Here is a 23,264-nt window from a genome sequence, read left to right on the forward strand (position 1 = left end):
AATTTGATTGGACAAAATAGTCTACATACAGAGATTGGTTGTTAAAGATTCAACCACTCCTTCTCATCCAAATAAATCTAGAGAAACATCAAGAATAAGCCTATAACAAATCCCTTTAAATTGATCCAGGATACCATCTAGAACCTGCTCAAGCGAGTCTTTGCAAAAGTTAATTGAAAGAAGTCTGCTCATTGACATATTTCAAAACCTCCCATAAATATTGACAAGTAAAAAAGTATAGGGAAGACTGCATAGAAATAAAACATTCTATGACTCACAAAATAGGTCGCGATCAGCACTAAAGACACCTTTATTAGCAGACTTCACCAATTGTTTAATGAGCAGAACCTGACCACTAGTTTTGATGGCAGATAATGATGAACTCACGGTGGCTGTTGCAAACATAAATATGAATGAATGTATCAGCAAGCAGAAAGGCTAACAAACATCTAGAAGAAAACTACACGAATAATTATACATACACGTCCAGCATTAGTACCAAACCAGTATGAGTAAACAAAAACCTTTCTTTCTCCTCCAAATGAGCTTTATACACGGCTAGAGTTTTCAGAAACTTGTTCTCTCAAGCCGAGGTGTTGAAAATACAGCCAGTTGAGGCGTATTGAAGTTGCAAAAGCTAGAATCGAAGATCCCGTCAACGTTACCCAAAGTGGCTTCAAATGAAGCTGCAAGGAAAATTAACCTCTTTTTACAACATAATACAGGGAAAAAAAATAAAAAGCATAGCAGAATATTTGGCTTGTTACTTCAAGGAATTGGTAAAAGGGAATAATTTGATTATAAAACTTATTCAAATATATATTCCTAACTTTATCTAGTTTTAGTTTGCATCTGTTCACTATCTATGGATCAAATGTTAATATATGATAATTTAAAGTATAAAGAAATATCTAATCTTCCCAAGTCCTACTCATGCTCTGCACTTTCTAAAATTCAGTCATCCCGTCCCTACTATTTTACCAAGTATCCATGTGTCTTAGTCCAAAAGAAGTCCCCCATAGAACCTAGACAGAAAATTATTTAAAAAAGATTACCCCAATGGTACTAGATAGAAAATAATTACCAATCTAGTACCGGTCACCAAACTACAAAATTTTGTCTAAGCATAGGAAACAATACACACTTGGCAAGTGCGTTTATTGTTTCCATCAAAAAATGCACTTTCCAAGTGTGTTTTTTGATAAAAACAATAAACGCTCTTACCAAGCACGTTTAATATTTTATCAAAAAAAATACTTGCCAACTGTGTTCATTGATAAAACAACAAACGCTTTTAGCAAGGGCGTCTATTGTTTTATTAGAAAACAAACTTGTCAAGTGTGTTCATGCGTTTGGTCCTTCCAATACTATATTGGTTTTTGGTAATTAATATCAACCCAATACAACATCAATCATATTTTTTTTAAAATAAGGTTATTTGGAAAAACTCTACGACTGATTAGCATGTAGGATCGGTCATGAGAAATTTCAATTATTAAATTCCGAGGTTCAACATTAGGATTTTAAGTGTTATTCAAAACTTTGAAATTATATTTTACATATTTATGAATTTTATTTATTTTGTTCGGATGAAAATTGATTATAGCTAGGGTAATTATGAAGGGATAGGTAATTACTTCTTTTATTTAGATTTTAGATTTGAACTTTTATTTTTTATTTTTTATTTAGATAATTGAAGTTAGGTTAATTATGTTCTAGATAGAATTGGATTTTTACAGATAAATAGGCTTACATTGCATTCAGAAATTAATTCTATTTGTAGAACTTTTAAATAAATAGCAAACGGTATGTAAAATACCTAAATCGCAGCGGAATAATCGAAACTGATTTTCCTAACAACCTCCATGGAAGAAAACTATAAAAGTTTTCTTATACGTCCACCCCTTGTTCGCACAAAGCTCGAATGGTGATATCAAAGACAGTATGTGATCGATCAGAAACTAATTCTGATTGTCGTTATTTTTTCATTAGACTCTATGTCTATTTATAGGTATCACAAAGATACAGATAGACATATATTTATAGGAATTTGAATCTAATTCAAATTTCAATTACTTATCCCATTATATTGTTAAAATTCAAATGTTAATGAATTTGAAACAAATTCAAATTCATAACATTTATCTTATCATTAGGAACTTATCCCAATGTAACCGCAATTCTAACACTATTATATTGAATAGAGAAATCTTCTTTTCTTCTTCCCCTAATCTCTTCTCTTTCTTCTTCAGTGTTTCTCAATTTTCTGGCTGTTCCACATCAATCTGAAAAGCAGTCTTCTTTTTCTTCTTGTTTTACTAGAATAAAATTAAGGTGTAGATAAGCATGTTTCATTTCTTCTTCTTCTTCTTCTTTTTCGTTTAGGTTTTCATTCTTTTTTGCTTGGGGGAAAGAGAGGTATACACATTAGAGACAAGCAACGAAACAAATCATATGATATGAATTTAATGATTGCTAGAAGTATGACTCACCAAGAAATGGAAGGTGAAAAAAATCACCACCACAAGTGCAAATTCAAGAGCCACGTATATCCACATGTACCTCATCGCTGCATATTAAACAAGCTATTGTTCAAGCAGGTCATACCACTTCAAATACTAAAAGTGAAATTTTTGGAGAATTGATTGTACCCAATAGGAGTGCAAGTGTAGATGACAAAACGCCCAAGATAACAGCACAAGCCAGAGCAACCAACAACTTTCCTGTTCGCATGTCATCAGCCTACAAAACAGGAGGGCATAAAATAAAAAACGACTGCTGAGTTTTAATGTATAAAAATGGAATAAGAGTATTGGGTATGGGCCAAGCCATCTTCCTTCTCTAATCATTATGGGTATTAAAAAGCGCATTCTTCTTGTAGGTATCTACTTGCTTCAGTCCAAGGTTGCTAGACCATGATCTACTTGTTCGGGTGTAACCTTCACCCACTGGCCAGAGTCCCCAAGGTCAATTGCTCTTAACCCATTCATTTGAATCCAAATACTTGGGATTCCCTTCCTCTCTAACAAAGGAGACCTCCCTTGACTGAGCAAACAAGCAGCCGAAGTTACTTAGGCAATTAGAATAGAATTGGGCTTTCAAGAGTTCCCTCTCATTTGGGTCTACTAGGGTCCTGTGATTTGCTGGATAGAAAGTGAAAGCTTGCAATAGGTTTGATCCCTGCAGCTCTGCCACCAAACATCAAGAACCTTTTCCAACCTCATCCAGATTTTACAGGACTTTGTAATAACCAGAGTTTGCGTTTATTGTGGGAAGGTTATCAGAACTCCTCTCCTCGTCACTTATAAATTGGTAGAGGAGTTAATAGAAGGGTCAATAGACGATCAACTTGTTGGAATTCTGCTCAAGTTCTTTCGGAAACCTCCTCCTGACTGCTTCAGTCTCCCTCCAGCCACATCATTATAAAGAAAAAAAAAAGGCTCACAAAAACCCCACTTGCATGAAACATTCGCAACAATTTGGCCTACTAATTGCAAAGCTCTAGACTTAGAATTTGATCAGTAAACTGGATTTTTTTTTTATTTGACATCTTATGTACTAGCTATCCGAGGCTATATGACACAACACAACTGACAATAAATCATGCATGCTACGACATTGCTCTTCCTCAAGCTGCTGATCAGTGATCACTGTCCGTGGACATGATTCTGTTGACCATTAAAAATTACAGTGCTCTGTTTCCACAACCCCCCTAAAAACTGTTTTTCATTCCCTTTTCTCCATTTTAGAGGAGATTGGGAACCCACAATTCTGCTCTTGAGATCAGTTCCTCACTGCAGTATGCTTAAAGAAAGGGTAGTTCAAGCCTGAAGTCGTTCAGGATTGGATCTGTCTAATGAAAATTGCAAGGATCAAACCTTCCACAGGCCTATCCAGTAACGAGAATTTCAAGACTATATTTCTTTTTCTTTGTTTCAGTTCAGAGAAGGAGAAAAATTTATCAAAGTTACAATGAAGATGTTCTATTAAGATGAGATGGCATACCATTGACAGTTGGACAACGAAGAAATAGAAGAATGAGCTAATCACCACAAGCATCACAACATCCTCCATGACCCTGCATAAAAAATGCATGAATATCTTTAAGAAACTTGATATATATTGTTGTATCTCGTTATCATGGGTTAGGTCCTAGGACAAGTGATGGTATTAGAACAATTCTTACATTAAAGCTTTCTGTGTTTTATATTTAAGGTGAACTCTTGTTCTGTGTATTATGGTGTTCTTTAAGTTCTTTAGTGTGCCTCCATGCAAGCTTCAGTCCACATAAGAGGCACTGGTACAGAGCTTACTATATATCGTTTGACTTATCTGTAACAATTTAAGTTTTCAGGACAAGTCGTATCCAGTGTGTTCAAAGGCCCTATGCGCACTTAAGCACGAAGCGCATGCTCAAATGAAACAACGTACAAATGTTAGCAAAAATAAAGAGGTAATATAACAATTACAACTAAATTACTAGATAATTACTGCCCAGACAAAAATTCACTCTAAAAGTGAACAAAAGAGGATCTTTTAATTCATTTTCAATGATTCAGCCTAGATTAAGAAAGTCAACTTCATCCTTGGAGTTATACTCTTCATCACCTTCCTCACCACAGCCATCTAATTGACTTCTTCAACAAAAACTGGCTGTGAACTCAAAGTTGAAGTTGGTGTTCCAGTTGTCACATTGCATCCTTTGCTTCCAATATTAAATCCAGACTCTTAAACCATAGTTACATTAGCAACAAAACCCCCAAGCCAAAAAAACATGACCACAAAAATACCTAATCAATCTGTTCTACAGCACTCCAAGATATTTATATAATAGATTAGTGCATTATGGTGTTCTAGAGTAGACAGTAACAACTCTCTCTCTCTCTCTCTCTCTCACTGTGTAAAACAGTAAAAAATCACCAAAAAAAAAGGAGTGATCAGCCTTGCCTAGCATGCGCATAACAAAAAAGTTCTCGCTTTTAGCGCCTCAGCTGAACCAACTCATTTTCCCTTTCGTTAGACAAGAAAAAGCATAACTGCTCTTTGTGATTTATAGGACTTAAGGTCGCTTAAGTGCCCTTTAAATGACACTGGCGGTATCCACCAAAATTTACTTCAAAATCAAGTATAAATATGAGGAAAACAAGCTAGACTGAATCCATGACCAATACTTCTTGTTAGCAGCATAGTTGATTAATGATTTTTAAAAATTTATTTTCCCATAGCAGCAAATAACTATATAATTCTGATGCGACTTGCTCGAGTGCAAAGTTGACTTCAAGCAGGCATCGTTCAGCTGAGTTTTGATGAACAAAGACAGCAACTTAAGGTACTCAGTTGATAATAAAGATCCACCAAGACTTAAATCTAAACAAAAAATAAAATAAAACTAGCTGCAGCATGACGTTAAATTCTCACAGAACAGAATTGTTCAGCAAGTAAATTATCCAGACATCATCATTCATGCTTTATGGCATCAGGTGAAACTTTGCACCATACTTTAACTCACCTAATTATTTCTAAACGCTCAGCATAGAGAAACCTTGATTCTAGAGTTTGAACTAACCCCATCTGCAAGAACAGCAATAAGAAAATCACAATATGTGAAGGCAGTAGACAAATTATAAAAAAAGAACTCCAAATGTAACCCAATTAAAGCTGAGATTAACCAGTGCTGTAGTAAGATAGCGAATAAGAAAAGTTAATACATTGGCTACCACAGATGAGACGAAGCTGCTTTTTCTCAGAAAACAGATATACTTCAAAATTCAATGGAAAAGTGAAGCACTTAATCGTGCATAATGTCATATAATGAGCATTGACCCCAGAAAGCATATATGTGAGCCCCTTTGCCACCAAAGTGCATAAAATAATTTCCACATTTCACACCAAGTGATGAGAAGATCAACGTACGTTCGGTGTACTTTCTGAAACAGGTGCAGAAACAGAAGGGGACAAGTTTGATGCAGGCCTGACCAGTGCCAAAACGGGAGTTTCTAGGACTTCCTCAATCTCTGAATTTAAGAGAGGAGTTCTGTCAAGATTACCCTGCATGCAATGAACATTTCAAAAACCAAAGAATTTAGAAGCTCACCAAGACCAAACAAGGATTGGAAATTTATGTTAAACATATTACACAAGTGGTCCAAAACCCAGAATGCTCATTCCAAGTTCTACTTCATTAACAATTTAACATTTCTCCAGTGAACAAGTAGTGAATTATTTGAATAAGCCATTTCTTTTTTGGGTATCAAATTGAATACCTCTTTGAAGAGTTAATGCGATACTTTCATTTGTAAATGACGCCAAAGTGAAAAGATTTTCCATATTGTTCACTTGAAAATAAGTCCTTAAGTAAACATATATAAGTATTAAATAAAAATCTGGTAATCTGATTTGAAGAATATTGGATCTTCCAGGAAAGGGTGCCTTGCTCCAAAATTTGTGAGAACCATTGGTTCATGTCCAATAGTTGACTCCACATCACATCCAAATGCTTTAGATATAATCAAATAGTATGAGAAGAAATGCTAGGAAAATTGACCAAAGAGAAGCAAGGAACTTAAAATAGAAAATTCTGGTGCTTTCATGCTTTGCAACGAACCATCCAAGCCTAATCTCAATTGAAACAGAAGGCAAGAACGCCCTTAAAACCCTTAACAGCCTGGAAGTATAACATGATCTATGAAGTTGGGCCGCCATATGGAGAACATCCAGAAATGACTAAAATAAACACTAAACAGAGAAAATTTCTGCTTGAAGAAGCATACCAACGGATGTATTATATATCTTCTATCTTCAATCCTATTATATTCAATTATTAAAGCAAACACTCGTTTTAAGTGTTACTGACCACCGAAACTCTGTCAATACTTATTTCACCAAAATGCCCTTCAATTCATTAATTCATTATCCTCTTTCTCCGTCAAGACACTACACACATAATATTACCTCCAAATTCCAATAGCTATCTCACTGTCAATAAGTATCTAAAACTACCCATTGTTTTGATAAATTATAATCATTTCATTACTTGCATAAAATTAATTATGTGTACTAAAAAAAACAATAAAAAAGAGAAGGAACACTCAAAACTTTATTTATCGGTAATGTTAGTTGTACAATCAAGAAATTAGTAATATATATGCAAGGAATTAGTAACAATTTTTCACGAAATTATCAACTCAATTTTTAAAATTGTAAACCCTTTCACATAGCAAAGTAGTTATAATTTTAGAAGGGTGATAGAGAGACCTGGGGAGCATCAACTTCCGGAGGAGAAATGGAGATTTCGTGAGGTGCTTGCATTGTTGTTTAGCGTCTTCTTATAACTGGGTTTCCCTGTCGTCGAGATTTTCCGAGAAAACGAAAGAGCAATTTATGAGTGAATTGGAGAAGTGAAATAAAGGATGAAGTTGGGCGAGATTGAAGCAGTCGGAGAGGGGAGCGACGAAGAATGGCCTTCGATTCACACCCAAAAAAGGGATACATATGATCGAAGAGAGAGAGAGAAGCAGTGTGTTGGTTTATTGGAAAACTACGGCCTGGCGGTGCGTAGCGGTGCTTCTCCCGGAATACGACAGAACAGCATTCATCAGCAGCAGCCAGCTGCCCCCTTCTCTCCCTCCCTCTCTCTCTCTCTCTCGTCATGCCCACTCTCTACTTTCGACGTCACCTCTCTCTCTCGCGCCAGTTCAGTTACCTCCATGGGCGGTTTTGATTTCGTTTGTTTTAGACTAAATTCCACAGGCGCCCCTCAATTCCAACCCAATTTCACTTAGGACCACATGTTTCTCAAAATTTCCCTTCCCTGTTAAAATAAGATACTTATCCAATAAGAAAAAAAAATAAAAATAAATAAAGAACGTCCACATATCTTAATTGGCATTCTATAACTTAGATCAAATTATTTAATCAAAAATTGAATAATAAAATCAATTAACTTTTCATACATTTTTAAGACAAATTCAATTAGTAAAAAAAAAATCTCATCTTAAAAAAAATACTTAAACATCATATAAACTTACTTAAAAGAGTTTATTGGATAAAACAATTGTGGTACAAATATTAGTTGCTAAATATTCAACCATTTAATTCCATTCAACTAATTTAAAACTAACATCTAGAATAAATCTACAACAAACTCCCCAAATTAATTTAAAAAATAATTCAAAATTTACGATAAACTCACTTCAATAGTTAATATAAAAAAAATCACTTCCTAACATATTTTAAAAGACAAATTAATGAAAAACACGTAACAACATTCCTCTTCTTAAAAAAAAAATTATCATAGTACACTTTTTTAGTATTGTTTAATTGTTTTGATAAGTGTTAAACAATTCTTATTAGCTCATTTTTTCGCTTTCCCAAAAAATTGAAATATAATTTTTCGTTGCCTAGAAATTGTTTTTCAAATATTGAGTTGCGATCACTTGTTAGAATTTTCCAAATGAGTAAAAGTTTGAAAAGAAAAAAATTACCAAAATAGTTTGAGAGAAACAAATAAATATATGGTTCAAAAAAAATTAAACTGGGAATTGTTTTGTTTTTTTCTCAATTTTAGTTTCTTAGTCTCTTCTATTTCTTGCATTAGGTTTTGATTTCACAAAATGGAAAACAAATTTCTCATTAATTGTCTAGTAAGAAAATATTACAAAAACCTTTTGCATAAGTTCAATAATAGATTATTTTACTTGTTTAAAAAAATACAATACAATTTAAATAATTATTTTGTTAACCATTTTTATTGGTTAAGTTTGTCTCTCTGTCAATATTTTTTATTTCTACTTCTGCATGCATGCTTCAAAATATTCTATAAATATTAAATGACATACAAGACGAAGACTACATATAAATATAATATTATTCGATCTACACAAAAAGCCTCTAGCATTTGGTATTCCTTTGTGTACAAACTTGACCAATGGTTCTATGAGCAAAATCTAACCACAAGTTTTGATGTCTAGTAAAGTTAAAACTCATGGTGGTTATTGCATACATAAGATGAATATACCAATAAGTAGACAGGCTAACAAGAAATTGGTAGAAAATTTGGTGTTATTATCATTAACCCTTTTGAATGTATATGCAAAATTATACATACACCACTCGCATCAATGCATAACCAATACGAAAAAATAGAAACATTTCAATCTCTTTAAAATCAACTTTATGCATTGCTAGAGTTTTCAAAAACTAAAGTACGAGATACAAAGCAAATTGAGACTCATTGACATCTCAAAACCCAAAAGAACATTGATAATTGGTTCAAAACTTGGACCGAAACCTTAGACCAACTATCAGTGTTCTTCTAGCTTTTGCAATGTCAATGAGCCTCAACTAGCTTATGTTCGACACTTCAATTGGAGAGTTTAATGCTTTTGAACACTCTAGCCTTGCATAAAGTTGATTTTGAGGAGAGAGAGAGATTTTTATTTACTCGTATTGGTTATATACTGATGCCGGTGGTGAATCTATAACTTTTCATATGCATTCAAAAGAGTTGATGATAATTCTTGGACCAATTATCAGCATTCTTCTGCGTTTTGTGATGTCATTGAGCCTCAACTCGCTTTATTATCGATACTTTGACTGGAGAGTTCAAGTTTTCAAAAACTTGAAACTTGTTACGATCAGATAAAACTGCAAAAGAAATTAATTTTATTTTATGGCAGAACACACATGGATGAAAATAAAAACCAACGAGACAAACCATATGATATCAAATCTGACCGGTAGAAGTATGACTAACCAAGGAATGGAAGAGGAAAAGAATCAGTGCCACAGGGCACAAGTGCAAATTGAAGAGCCGCATATGTGCTTGCATACTTGCTCGCTGCATAGTAAACAAAGTTATGATAAGCAGGTCATACAACTCAAAAACAAAAAAGGAATTTTTGCGAGAATTGATTGTACCAAGTATGACTGCAAGTGCAAATGACAAAAGGGCCAAGGTAACAGCACTAGGCAAAACAACCAAAAATGCTTCATTTAACAAGTCATCAACCTACAAAATGGGAGGGTACCAAATAGAAAACAACGCACTCCGGTGAAATTTAATGTATAAAAATGTAACAAAAGCGTTGGGTATGGGACCAGCCATCTTCCTTTTTTAAACATTATGGGTATTGGAAAGCCCATTCTTCTTTTTGTAGGCACAACTTCCTTGGGTCCAAGGTTACTCGACATTTAATCCACTTCCTTGGCCAGTGGGTGTAACCTTCACCCACTGGCCAGAGTCCCCAAGGTCAATTGCTCTTAACCCAATCATTTGAATCCAAATACTTGGGATTCCCTTCCTCTCGAACAAGGGAGACCCTCCCCTGACTGAGCAAACAAGCAGCCGAAGTTACTTAGGCAATTAGAATAGAATTGGGCTTTCAAGAGTTCCCTCTCATTTGGGACTACTAGAGTCTTGTGATTTGCTGGATAGAAAGTGGAAGCTTGCAATAGGTTTGATCCCTGCAGCTCTGCCACCAAACATCAAGAACCTTTTCCAACCTCATCCAGATTTTACAGGACCTTGTAATAACCAGAGTTTGCGTTTATTGTGGGAAGGTTATCAGAACTCCTCTCCTCGTCACTTATAAATTGGTAGAGGAGTTAATAGAAGGGTCAATAGACGATCAACTTGTTGGAATTCTGCTCAAGTTCTTTCGGAAACCTCCTCCTGACTGCTTCAGTCTCCCTCCAGCCACATCATTCAAAAGAAAAAAAAAAAAGGCTCACAAAAACCCCACTTGCATGAAACATTCGCAACAATTTGGCCTACTAATTCAAAGCTCTAGACTTAGAATTTGATCAGTAAACTGGATGTTTTTTTATTTGACATCTTATGTACTAGCTATCCGAGGCTATATGACACAACACAACTGACAATAAATCATGCATGCTACGACATTGCTCTTCCTCAAGCTGCTGATCACTGTCCGTGGACATGATTCTGTTGACCATTAAAAATTACAATGCTCTGTTTCCACAACCCCCCTAAAAACTGTTTTTCATTCCCTTTTCTCCATTTTAGAGGAGATTGGGAACCCACAATTCTGCTCTTGAGATCAGTTCCTCGTTGCAGTATAATTAAAGAAAGGGTAGTTCAAGCCTGAAGTCGTTCAGGATTGGATCTGTCTAATGAAAATTGCAAGGATCAAACCTTCCACAGGCCTATCCAGTAACGAGAATTTCAAGACTATAATTCTTTTTCTTTGTTTCAGTTCAGAGAAGGAGAAAATTTTATCAAAGTTACAATGAAGATGTTCTATTAAGATGAGATGGCATACCACTGACAGTTCGACAACGAAGAAATAGAAGAATGAGCTAATCACCACGAGCATCACAACATCCTCCATGACCCTGCATAAAACATGCAAGAATATCTTTAAGAAATTTGATATATATTGTTGTATCTTGTTATCATGGAATAGTTCTAGGACAAGTGATGACATGTGATCGTACTAGAACAATTCTTACATCAAATCTTGGATTCTACTCTAGTTATATGTGTTCGGTCCGTTTTTTATATTCAAGGTGAACTCTTGTTCTGTGTATTATGGTGTTCTTTAAGTTCTTTAGTATGCCTCCATGCAAGCTTCATTCCACATGAGAGGCAGTGGTAGTGGTACAGAGCTTAATATACATCGTTTGACCTATCTGTAGCTTTCTGGACAAGTAGTATCCTGTGTGTTCAAAGGCCCTACACGCACTCAAGCACAAAGACCTTCCAGGTCTTAAGCACAAAGCGCAAAGCGCAAGTGCATGCTCAAATGAGACAAAGTGAAAATGTTAGCAAAAATAAAGAGGTAATATAACAATTACAACTAAATTATTAGATAATTACTGCCCAGACAAAAATTCATGCTAAAAGTGAACAAAAGAGGATCTTTTAATTCATTTTCAATGTTTTAGCCTAGATTAAGAAAGTCAACTTCATCCTTGGAGTCATACTCTTCATCATCTTCCTCACCAAAGCCATCTAATTGACTTCTTCAACAAAAACTGGCTGTGAACTCGAAGTTGAAGTTGGTGTTCCAGTTGTCGCATCACATCCCTTCCTTCCAATATTAAATCTAGACTCTTAAACCTTAGTTATATTAGCAACAAAACACCCAAGCCAAAACAACACGACCACAAAAATACCTAATCAATCTGTTCTGCAGCACTCCAAGATATTTATATAATAGATTAGTGCATTATGGTGTTCTAGAGTAGACAGTAACAACTCTCTCTCTCTCTCTCTCTCTCACTCACCGTGTAAAACAGTAAAAAATCACAAAAAAAGGAGTGATCAAGCTTGCCTAGCATGCGCATAACAAAAAAGTTCTCGCTTTTAGCGCCTCAGCTGAACTAACTCATTTTCTCTTTCGTTAGACAAGAAAAAGCAGAACTACTCTTTGTGATTTTTCGGACTTAAGGTCGCTTTAAGTGCATTTTAAACAACACTGGTGGTATCCACCAAAATTTACTTTAAAATCAAGCATAAATATGAGCAAAACAAGCTAGACTGAATCCGTGACCAATACTTCTTGTTAGTAGCATAGTTGATTACTGATTTTTATAAATTTCTTTTCCCATAGCAGCAAATAACTACATAATTCAGCTGACTTCAAGCAGGCATCGTTCAGCTGACTTTTGATGAATGAAGACAGCACCTTAAGGTACTCAGTTGATAATAAAGATCTACCGAGACTTAAATTTAAACAAAAAATAATAATAAAACTAGCTACAGCATGACATTAAATTCTCACAGAACAGAATTGTTCAGCAAGTAAATCATCAAGACATCGTCATTCATGCTTTATGGCATCAGGAGAAACTTTGCACATTACTTTAACTCACCTCATTATTTCTAAATGCTCAGCAAAGAGAAACCTTGATTCTAGAGCTTGAACTAACCCCGTCTGCAAGAACAGCCATAAAAAAAACACAATATGTGTAGCGACAGACAAATTATAAAAAAAGAACTCCAAATGTAACCAAGTAAAGCTGACAATAACCAGTGCTGTACTAAGATAACGAATAAGAAAAGTTAAGACATTGGCTACCATAGATGAGATGAACCTGCTTTAACTCAGAAAGCAGGGAGTTCTCAACAAGCAATCTACATATAGCCAGTTCACTAGCTGTGACTAAAGGACATGAAGCCTCTTTTGTCTAACAGGTATACTTAAAAAATTCAAGGGAAAAGTGAAGCACTTAATCGCCCATCATGCCATATAATGAGCATTGACCCCAGAAAGCATATATGTGAGCCCCTTTGCCACCAAAGTGCATAAAATAATTTCCACATTTCACACCAAGTGATGAGAAGATCAACGTACGTTCGGTGTACTTGCTGAAACAGGTGCAGAAACAGAAGGGGACAAGTTTGATGCAGGCCTGACCAGTGCCAAAACAGGAGTTTCTAGGACTTCCTCAAGCTCTGAATTTAAGAGAGGCGTTCTGTCAAGATTACCCTGCATGCAATGAACATTTCAAAAACCAAAGAAGTTAGAAGCTCACCAAGACCATCCAAGGATTGGAAATTAATGTTAAGCATATTAAACAAGTGATCCAAAACCCAGAATGCAATAAACCTTTTCCACTACGAATACTTCCAAAACTTCTGGGTCTAGGAGGTATTTGGAGAGAGAGATCAGGATGACTTGTTCCTGAATTGATTAACCATTAAACATTTCTGGAGTGAAGTGGTAGTGACTTATTTGGATATGCTATGTCTCTTTGGGTATCAAATTGGGATACCTCTTTGAAGAGGTTAATACTTTCATTTCTAAAGAATAGAAAATTGAAAAGATTTTCCATATTGTTCACTTGAAAATGAATCCTTACATAAACAAATCAGTAATAAATAATAAAATGTAATTGCATTTGCATAATATTGGCGCTTCCAGGAACGGATGCCGTACTAAAAAATTTGTGAGAATCACTGCTAGAAAAATACTTTAGATATAATCAAATAGTCAGAAAAGACATTCTGGAAAGATTGAACAAAGAGAAGCAGGAAACTTAAAATAGAAAATTCTGGTACTTTGTAATGAACCATTTAAACCTAATCTCATTTGAAACAGAAGGCAAGAATACCTTTAAACTATAAACAGCTCAGAAGTATAACATGATCTATGAAGTCGGACCACCATATACAGAATATCGAAGAATAAATAAAATGAACACTAAACAGACAGTTTCTGCTTGACAAAGCTTATGAACAGATGCATTATATATCTATTCTACTATACAAGCAAGAACTCATATTGTTTCCAACTATTGAAACTCTGTCAAGATTTTGTTTCCCAAAACACTGTTCAATTCATTAATTAATTATCCAGTTTCTCCGTCAGCACACTACACACATAGTATTACCTCCAACAGCTATCTCATAGTGTCAATAACTATCTAAAACTATCTTTTTCGGGATAAATTATAATCATTTATTTACTTGCATGAAATCAATTATTTTTTATTAAAATACAACAAAAATAAAAAGGAAACACCCAAAAATTTATTTATCGGTAATACTATTTTTACACAGAATTTGTAGACTCCTTGGTACACTCAAGAAATTAGTAGTACATTTACAAGGACTTCATAATATTTGAAAATGAGTTGACAAATTTTGTGAAGAAATGTCACTAATTTCTTAAGTGTACAAAGTACAAATTATGTATGGAAATAGCATTACCATATATTTATATTTGTGTTTGTACAATCATTTATTTACATATACATGCTGACCCCTTGTGTGTGGAGAGAGAGAGAAACCTGGCGAGCATCATCTTCTGGAGGAGAATTGGTGATTTCGTCAGATGCTTGCATTGTTTTGCCTCTTCTTCTAACTGGGTATTCCTGTTCCCCACATTTTCCAAAAAAAATGAAGTAGCAATTTATGAGAGTATTGAAGAAGATAAAGGTTGAATTGGGTGTGATTGAAGTGACCACACCCAAAAGGGATACATTTGATCACAGAGAGAGAGAGGGGGGGGAATGGATTGATTGGGAAACTATGGCCTAGCAGTGTGGTGTCATGTGGTGCCTTGCCCACAAGATGACACGAAAAGCATTTGTCAGCAAAGGCCAGCGGCCCCTCTCTCCTTTCGACGCCCCCCTTCCTCTCTGTCTCTGCAGTTGCCTCTATGAGTGGTTTTGCTTTAGTTTGTTTTGGGCTTAATTCTTCAGGCACCATCAATTCCAACCCAATTTCACATAGTAATATTAAACCACATATTTCTCAAAATTGTCCATCTCAATTACATTCAGATAAACATTTTTAATGGTACTAATCAAATTATTTGATGTTCTTATCTAATTTTAGGTAGCTAACATATACAGATTCAAATTGAGAGTTGTTTTTTTTTTTTGGGGCGGGGGGGGGGGGGGGGGATAATTTAGAATTTATGAAACAAAAGAAATAAAATTACAAAAATAAATTCCAAAGACCTTAGCTAGGGCACACCCCAAGCTAAACACCCTAAGTTAATCTCTAACTTAGATCAAACTAACTAACAAAACACAAATGAAACATCAATAATTTAAAAACTAGCTAAAGAAAGCAATAAGCTTTTCATACACTCCTAAGGCAACTTCAACCTATCAAAAAGAACCCTACTTTGAAAAGAATCTGTAAATATCATAGAAACAAGTTGATCCCTAGCCAACTTAAGAATTCGATTGGACAAAACAGTTCTCATCATATGTTAAAGAATCGACCATTCCTTTTACCTAAATAAATCGAAAGTAGTATATCTAGAATAAGCCTATAACAAATCATCCAAATTGATCTACAATGCCATCTAGAAGCTGTCCAAGTGACTCTTTCCAACAGCTAATAGAAAAAGTCTGCTCCCCGACATATTTCCAAAGGCGAATTTAAGTGGGGTAAGCAGGGGGCATGCCCCCACTAAATGCTATATAACACTCTTAGGACTCATTTGGTTCACTGGCACGGATATGGATCTAGAGGAATGAGAATGCAAATGGGATTGAAATGACATGACCATCCCATTTCATTGTCTTGTTTGGTATAATCAGTAATGAAATGACCACTCCATTCCATTTTGTTATGTTTGGCACACTAAACCTAGATGGAATGGAATGAAAAAATAAATCTATGAAAACAACGGCCTCAAACTAAGAATTATAATAAAATATTTTTTTTATTTTTCGATGATACTAAAATATTATTTTTCTTTCTTTGGATGTTAATAAAATGTTATTTTTATTTTTGGTTGTTGATAAAATGTTAATTTTATTTTTGGGAGTTATTAAAATATTAATTTTATTTTTAGGAGTGTTAATAAAATATTATATTTATTTTTGGGTGCTAACAAAATATTAATGTTATAATTTTAGTACCCATAAAATATTATTTCATTTTTTGATGGTAAATCAAATGATTAATAATATATTTTTTTGGTGAGAATTGAATATTATTTTTATTTCTTGGATGTCAATAAAATATTATTTTTATTTTTTGGTGTTAATAAAATATTTTTTACTTTTTGGTGTAAATAAAATATTATCTTTATTTTTAGGTGTAAATAAAATATTATTTTCCTTTTTGTGAGTGTTCATAACATATTGTTTTTTAGGTGTTCATAAAATTTTTTTTGGGTCTTCAATAGAATATTATTTTAATTTTTTGTATGTTAATAGAATACTATATTTATTTCTAGGTGTCAATGAGCAATCACTATGATTGTTGATGCTGGGGCAAAATGGTCAAAAGGATCATTTAGCCCAAGTTCTCACACCAATTATCATTATTCAATCCAGAATACAGGGAAATTTAACTTTCTTTATGGCAGAATATAAAGATAAAAATTGTTAGCTTTATTGTGTTGTACATAGTTATGTGTTTTCCTTTGTTGAACCTAACAGTGTGTTTACCTTAGTTGTATCTTGTTGAATTGTATATATATACACCTGATTGTGAATAAAATATTAAACACTTTTCTTTTCCTCAAAATATTAAACACCATTTTTATGGCAGAATACAGAGATAAAAATAAAATGTAAAGAAACAAATCGTACGATAACAATTTAAAGACTGGTAGAAATATAACTCACCGAGAAATGGAAGAGGAAAATAATTGTAGCCACGAGTGCAAATTGAAGAGCTGCATATGTCCATATATAGTTGATCGCTGCTGCATATTAAACAAGTTATGATCAAGCAGGTTATGCCACTCAAAAAACAAAGTGTGTGTTTTTCAGAGAATTGATTGTACCAAGTAGGATCACAAATGTAGATGACAAAAGGTCCAAGGTAACAGCACAGGCCAGAGCAATCACCATCACTTCATTTTGCATGTCACCAACCTACAAAATGGGTAGGCATAAAATAAAAAACTACATACTCCGCTGAATTTTAATGTAAAAAAATGGAATAAAAGCATTGGCAATGGGGCCAGCCATCTTCCTTTTCTACTCATTATGAGAATTAAAAAGCACATTCTTTTTGTAGGTACCCACTCACTTAGGTCCAAGGTCACTCAACCTTGATCCACTTGTATGGGTGTAACCTTGACCCACTTGCAAGAGTCTCTAAGGTCACTCAATCTCAACCCACTCACTCAGATTCAAATCCTTGGCATTCCCTTCCTCTTGATTGAGGGAGACCCTTCCTTGACCAAGCAAACAAGTAACCAAAGTTACTTAGGCATTTAGAATCCTTGAGAACAACCTTCAAGTGTTCCCTCTCATTTAAGCTACTAAGGTATTGTGGTTTGGTGGCTAGAAACTACAAGCTTGTCACAGGTTTGATCCTGCTTGAGTTACTTTTGCCCATGACCAATTGGGGAGAGAGATAGGGTATCCAAATGATTCCCTACAGAGGGAGCAGCTCTGCCACCAAACATTCTACAACCTTCTCCAATCTCATCCAGATTTTACAGGATTTCATAATGACCAGAGTTTGGCTTATTTGTGGGAAGGTTGTCAGCACTCCTCCCCTAGTCACTTATAAATTGGTAGATGGGTCAGTAGAGGGGTCAACAGAAGATCAACCTGCTGTAATTCTAATTCTCTCTGAACCCTCCTCCAGACTGCTTCAGTCTCCCTAAAACCTCATCATAAAAAAAAAAAAAAAAAAAGCACGCACACAAAAACCCTGCTTGCATGAAATATTCATAATAATTTGGCCTACTGACTGCAATGCTCTTGAGTTTGAATTGGACCAGTAAACTTGACATTCTTTGGTTCGACATTTTATGTACTAGCTATCACAGGATTTATGACTAAACTAAACAAGATATGGGTGAGAGGTGTCACTAATCTATAAAACATCAAGTGGGAAGAATTGGCAAGAAAGCAAAGCAAGTACAAGTTTTGACACTAGCAAATAGATGCAACAGGTACATTGGGAGGTCTTCAGCATAACACTTTTAAGGCCAGCAGTTGAGGTAGAAAAGGAATGCTGATCACTGTCCATGGAAATGATTTAGTTGACGGTTAAAAGAAATAATGTTTTGTTTCCACAACCCCCGTAAAACCTCTTTTCATTCCTTTTTATCTATTTTAGAGGGGATTGGGAATCCAAAATTCTGCTCCTTGAGATAAGTTCCCCTTTGGAGTATGGCTCACACAGGATAGTTCACTATCCATGGAGATGATTCAGTTGACTGCTAAAAAAAAAAATGCTTTGCTTCATAACCCCCTTAAAACCTCTTTTCATTCCTTTTTCTTTAGAGGGGATTGGGAATCCAAAATTCTGCTCTTAAGATAAGTTCCTCTTTGAAATTTGGCTTACACAAAGGATAGTTCAAGCCAAAAGTCATTCAGGATTGAATCTGTCTAATGAAAAATTGCAAGCATTGAACCTTCCACCGACCTATACAGTAACCATAATTCAAGACTATATTTCATTTTTTGGTTTCAGATGAGAGAAGCAGAAGTTTCTAGCACACAAGAAGTGTAACTGAAGTTACAATGAAGATTCTATTAAGGTGAGATGGCATACCAGTGGCTGCTCAAGCAAGCAGAAATAGCAGAATGAGCTAATCACCATGGGCGTCACAAAGTACTCCAAGACACTGCATTAAACAATGTGCAAGAATAGCTTTAAAAAATTTGATATATATTGTTGTATCTCATTATCATGGATTAAATTTTAGGACAAGTGATGACTTAGCATGGTATTAGAGCATTTCTTCCAGTAAATCCTGGATTTAACTCTGATAATATGTGTTTGGTCATATTTTTTTGTATGCATGGTGAAGTTTTGGTGCTCCTCAAGTTGTTTTTATGCTTCCATGCAAGCTTGGTTGCACAAGAGAGGCAGTGCTAAAAAGCTTAATATATAGCTTTTGGCCTTTTCTCTAACAATTTAAGCTTTCTGGATAACTTGCATCCAGTGTTCTTAAAGGCTCTACATGCACTCAAGCGAAAAGGCCTTCTAGAGCTTTAGCGCCAAGCACAAGCTCGTGCTCAATCGAAACAAAGTACAAATGTTGGATAAAATAAAGAGAGAATATACTAACTGCAACTAAATTACTAGATAATTCTGTAAAGACAAAAATTCATGCCCAAAGAGAACAAAAGAGGGTCTTTTAATTCATTTTCAATGACTTAGTCTAGAGTTAAGAAAGTCATCTTCATCATTGGAGTCATAGTTCTCATCATTTTCCTCATCAATGTTATCAAATTGTTACTCACCATCTAATCTAAAAGCTTAAACTAGTAGATAGAGGGTTAACTTTACCTTTTATATTATTACTCTTACCCTCGACATGCACCCTCACATGTGGCCAGGCTTTACTGTATAACTGATCTAAACACGTGCAACTATTTAAATATTAAGTTAGCAGTGAGGTTTGAACTTAGGACATTTGTCTACTTTGATATCATATTAAATTATTAACTATCGTCTCATCTAAAAGACTAAGCTAGTAGATAGAGAGTTAACTTATCATTTTGTATTATTATTTTTACTCTCAACAAGTGTCATCTAATTAACTCCTTCAACCAAAACTAGCTGGGAACTAAAAGTTGAAGTCAGTGTTCCAGTTGTAGCTCTTGCTTCTAATATAACTCTTCACCTCTAGTTATATTAGCAATAACACCCCGTGTGAAAAAATCATGACCAAATGCTGACTCAATCTCTTCCACAGCACTCTAAGATATTTATATAATAGATGGATGCGTTCTGGTGTACGGGATAGACAGTAACAACTATTTTGTCTATTGTAGAACAGTAAAAATAAATAAATAAGCTCATGTTGCACTTAACAAAAGAGCACACTCTTTCACAGCTTAAGCTGGGCTTTCTCATTTGCTCTTCGCTTTGACAAGAAAAGTCAGAACTGGCTTTGCACTTTATTGTAGCTTAATCTCGCTTACATGCACTTTTAACAGCATCAGTGGAATCCACCAAAATGTACTTAAAAACAAGTATAAGAATGAGGAATACAAACTAAATTGAATCCATGAGCAGTACTTCTTGTCAGTAACATAGTTGACTAATGATTTTGAACAACTGTGTTTCCTACGCCAACAAATATGTTGAAGCAGGCGCCATTCAGCCGACTTTTGATAAATGAAGACAGCAGCATAAGGTAATCAGTTGATAATAAAGATCGATTGAGACTTAAATTTATACCCAAAAAAACAGCTACAGCATGATGTTAGATTTTTCACCGACTTAACTGCATTAATATGGAACAGGATTGTTCAGCAAATAAATTATCAGAACAGCATCATTCATGCTTTATGGCACCAGGTGAAACTTTGCACCTTACTTTTTACTCACCTCACCATTTCTGGATTCAAATTCTGTTGATTATGGTCCAATGTATTGTTTCTTTGCATGGACGTTGGTGGTTGAAGCAATATTACTGGCAAGTTGGAAACTTCTTGCCCACAAACATCGCATTGTTTATTGCCTCTCATGCTAAAACACTTTACAGCATGTTCTTCATGAATAAGTCTAAGGGCACCTTTGCAACTGTAATCCATCTAGAGTGTATTTCCTTTGTCACATGCCATGTAACAGATCCTGCACATTGCTTCCTCTTCAGGAATCTTCTCACCATTCTCTTCCAATGGAACAGGAGTTATGTGATCTGACTTGCAAAGAAGTAAAGTTAGAAAAATAGGAGGCAAGAAAAAAATAAGAGATATAGTGATTACAACAATCAAAGAGACTATTTTAATGCTCAATGATGCAGTTATAAGATGGCCAGGTCTCCAAAGCCAAATCAACATCTGAAGTAGGCATAGCAACAAGTTGGGTACAGAATAGGTTTGCCATAACGCAACCCAATTCGGAATTGTAATTCCTCTCTCATACTTGCTTTGGATTTTGTCACAAAATCTCATCTCTTTCCTCTTTTTTTTTTTTGGCTCCTAGAATCCAGATCCACCTTTTTTTAAATTAAATGGGTTTTGAAGGTGCATGTTTGGCTCAAATACCTGATGGTAATAGGAAACTATTAAGATCATAAAATATATTATTCTTATATATTGAATATTTTAGCCTTAACAAACATTTAGTAAGGTCATGTTGGGAAAGAAAGGTCATAGCCAAACCTAAAAGAGGTAAACCTCAGACAAATGACATCATGGTGAAAGGGCTTAGCTTTTTTTTTTTTTTCTGGGTAAGTGGAAGGGCATAGCTTTAGAAGTTTTATAAAGCAAGAGGAGCAAACAATACAAATGACATGGCATATTTGCATACCACATACCGTCAACAGTATCCATTTGGCCATTTTCTTTATGGGCAGCAAAAGAAAATGATCTTACAATGACACAATTTCGTTCGTGGACAAAGAGATACCTAGAAACCGGAGCTTGAACTGACCCTATCTGCAATACAAGCAATAAATCAAATTACAATATGTGAAGACCACAGGCTACACAAAAAAAAAAAAAAAAAACTCCAAAAGTAATGCAATTAAAGCTGAGATTATTGATTTATGACACTAAGACAGAGTAAGAAAAATAAATGCATTGGCTACAATAGTTGAACAGAAGGTTTTTTTTATTTATCATAAACCAGAGTTCTCAACAAACAATCCACATATAACAATTCATGAGCCGTTAACTAAAGGTCATAAAGATGGCTTCTGCCATTGAGACATGAAGCTTATTTTGTTTAACGGGTATAATTTAACGAATTCAAGAGAAAAGTGAAGCATTTATCCACAGCATAATGTCGTATAGTAAGTATTGCCCCAACACCCCAAAAGCATATAACAACACAATTAAAATTGGATACTTTCTTTCAATTTCGAGTATTAAGATCATATTTACTTTTCCCAAAGTTTTACCAGTTAACATGTGGCCCGAACACAAATGCAGGGCAGTTGTCTAACATAGTTTCCTGCAATCAACATCTAAGAGAGCCCCTTGGCCAACAAAGACCATAAAACAATTTCAACATTTCAAACAAAGTGATGAGAAGATCAACAAGTGTGGAAACAGAAGGGCACAGGTTTGATGCAGGTTCAATTTAGGAGGGGTTATTTCACCATCACATTCTGTGAACTTCTTCAAGCTAAAAGCCCAAAGAAAGCCCCAAGATTTAAGTACCACCATTCATAGCATCTTAAGACAGCAATAAGACTTTTCCACTATGGCTACTTCCAGAACCTATGGATCTAGGAGGTATTTGAAGAGAGTGATCTGAGCAACTTGTTCCCAAATTTACGACTTTGCCAGTGGGAATTTAAGTTTCAAGATCACCTTGCATGCAAGGAACATTTCCAAACCAAAGAAGTTAGAAGCTCATCAAGACCATCCAAATACAGTAAATGTGTGTTAAAAATACTATACTAGTGGTCCAAAACCCAGAATTCTCATTCCAATTACTACTTGATTAACCATTTAACATTTCTGGAGTGGACAGGTAGTGACTTATTTGGATAAGTCATGTCATTTTCAAATTGGGATGCCTCTTTGAAAAGTTTAATGTGATACTTTGTTTTGTAAAAGATGCCAAATTGAAAAGATTTCCCCTGTCGTTCAATTGAAAATGAATCCTCCTTAAGTAAACAAATTAGTAAAATAATAATATGGTAATAAATTATACAAAAGGTAATTCCATTGCATATTATTGGCTCTTCCAGGAAAGGATGTCTTACTCCAATTTGTGAGAACCACTGTTTCATGTCCAATGCTGCTATGCATAAAATCACTTGGAAAATAATGCACTTCACATCAAAATACTTTACATACAGTTAAAGTAAATAGTCTGATAAGAAATGAAAGAAAAATTGCACGAAGAGAAGCAAGAAACTTAAAAGTAAAAAATTCCTCCACTTCACAACTAGCCT

The 23,264-nt window shown here is 34.8% G+C and overlaps 1 protein-coding gene across 6 annotated transcripts in view; it reads right to left on the reverse strand.

Annotated features, from left to right (window-relative positions):
* Window positions 1–2,037: 2,037 nt before the first annotated feature.
* LOC127811043 (uncharacterized) overlaps window positions 2,038–23,264 on the reverse strand; it is a 30,236-nt gene continuing 9,009 nt past the window's right edge. For 2 of the 6 annotated variants that reach the window (XM_052350741.1, XM_052350740.1), the window contains exons 2-12: window positions 21,675–21,795; window positions 20,741–21,053; window positions 18,953–19,025; window positions 17,223–17,313; window positions 17,062–17,141; window positions 14,758–14,841; window positions 13,320–13,454; window positions 12,838–12,899; window positions 4,006–4,078; window positions 2,652–2,742; window positions 2,041–2,569 (exon numbers count right to left, since the gene is read on the reverse strand). In XM_052350741.1, coding sequence (XP_052206701.1) covers window positions 2,466–2,569; window positions 2,652–2,742; window positions 4,006–4,078; window positions 12,838–12,899; window positions 13,320–13,454; window positions 14,758–14,841; window positions 17,062–17,141; window positions 17,223–17,313; window positions 18,953–19,025; window positions 20,741–20,946 — 999 coding nt within the window. In that variant the 5' untranslated portion in view covers window positions 20,947–21,053; window positions 21,675–21,795 and the 3' untranslated portion in view covers window positions 2,041–2,465. Of the gene's footprint in view, window positions 2,570–2,651; window positions 2,743–4,005; window positions 4,079–5,509; window positions 5,572–5,913; window positions 6,049–8,817; window positions 9,646–9,754; window positions 9,839–11,282; window positions 11,356–12,837; window positions 12,900–13,319; window positions 13,455–14,757; window positions 14,842–17,061; window positions 17,142–17,222; window positions 17,314–18,952; window positions 19,026–20,740; window positions 21,054–21,667; window positions 21,796–23,264 lie in introns of those variants that run through there. The other 4 variants (XM_052350743.1, XM_052350742.1, XM_052350744.1 and 1 more) reach the window with 4 other exon arrangements.

This window comes from Diospyros lotus, chromosome 10 (assembly GCF_014633365.1).
Source record: "Diospyros lotus cultivar Yz01 chromosome 10, ASM1463336v1, whole genome shotgun sequence".
Classification (NCBI taxonomy): Eukaryota; Viridiplantae; Streptophyta; class Magnoliopsida; order Ericales; family Ebenaceae; genus Diospyros; species Diospyros lotus.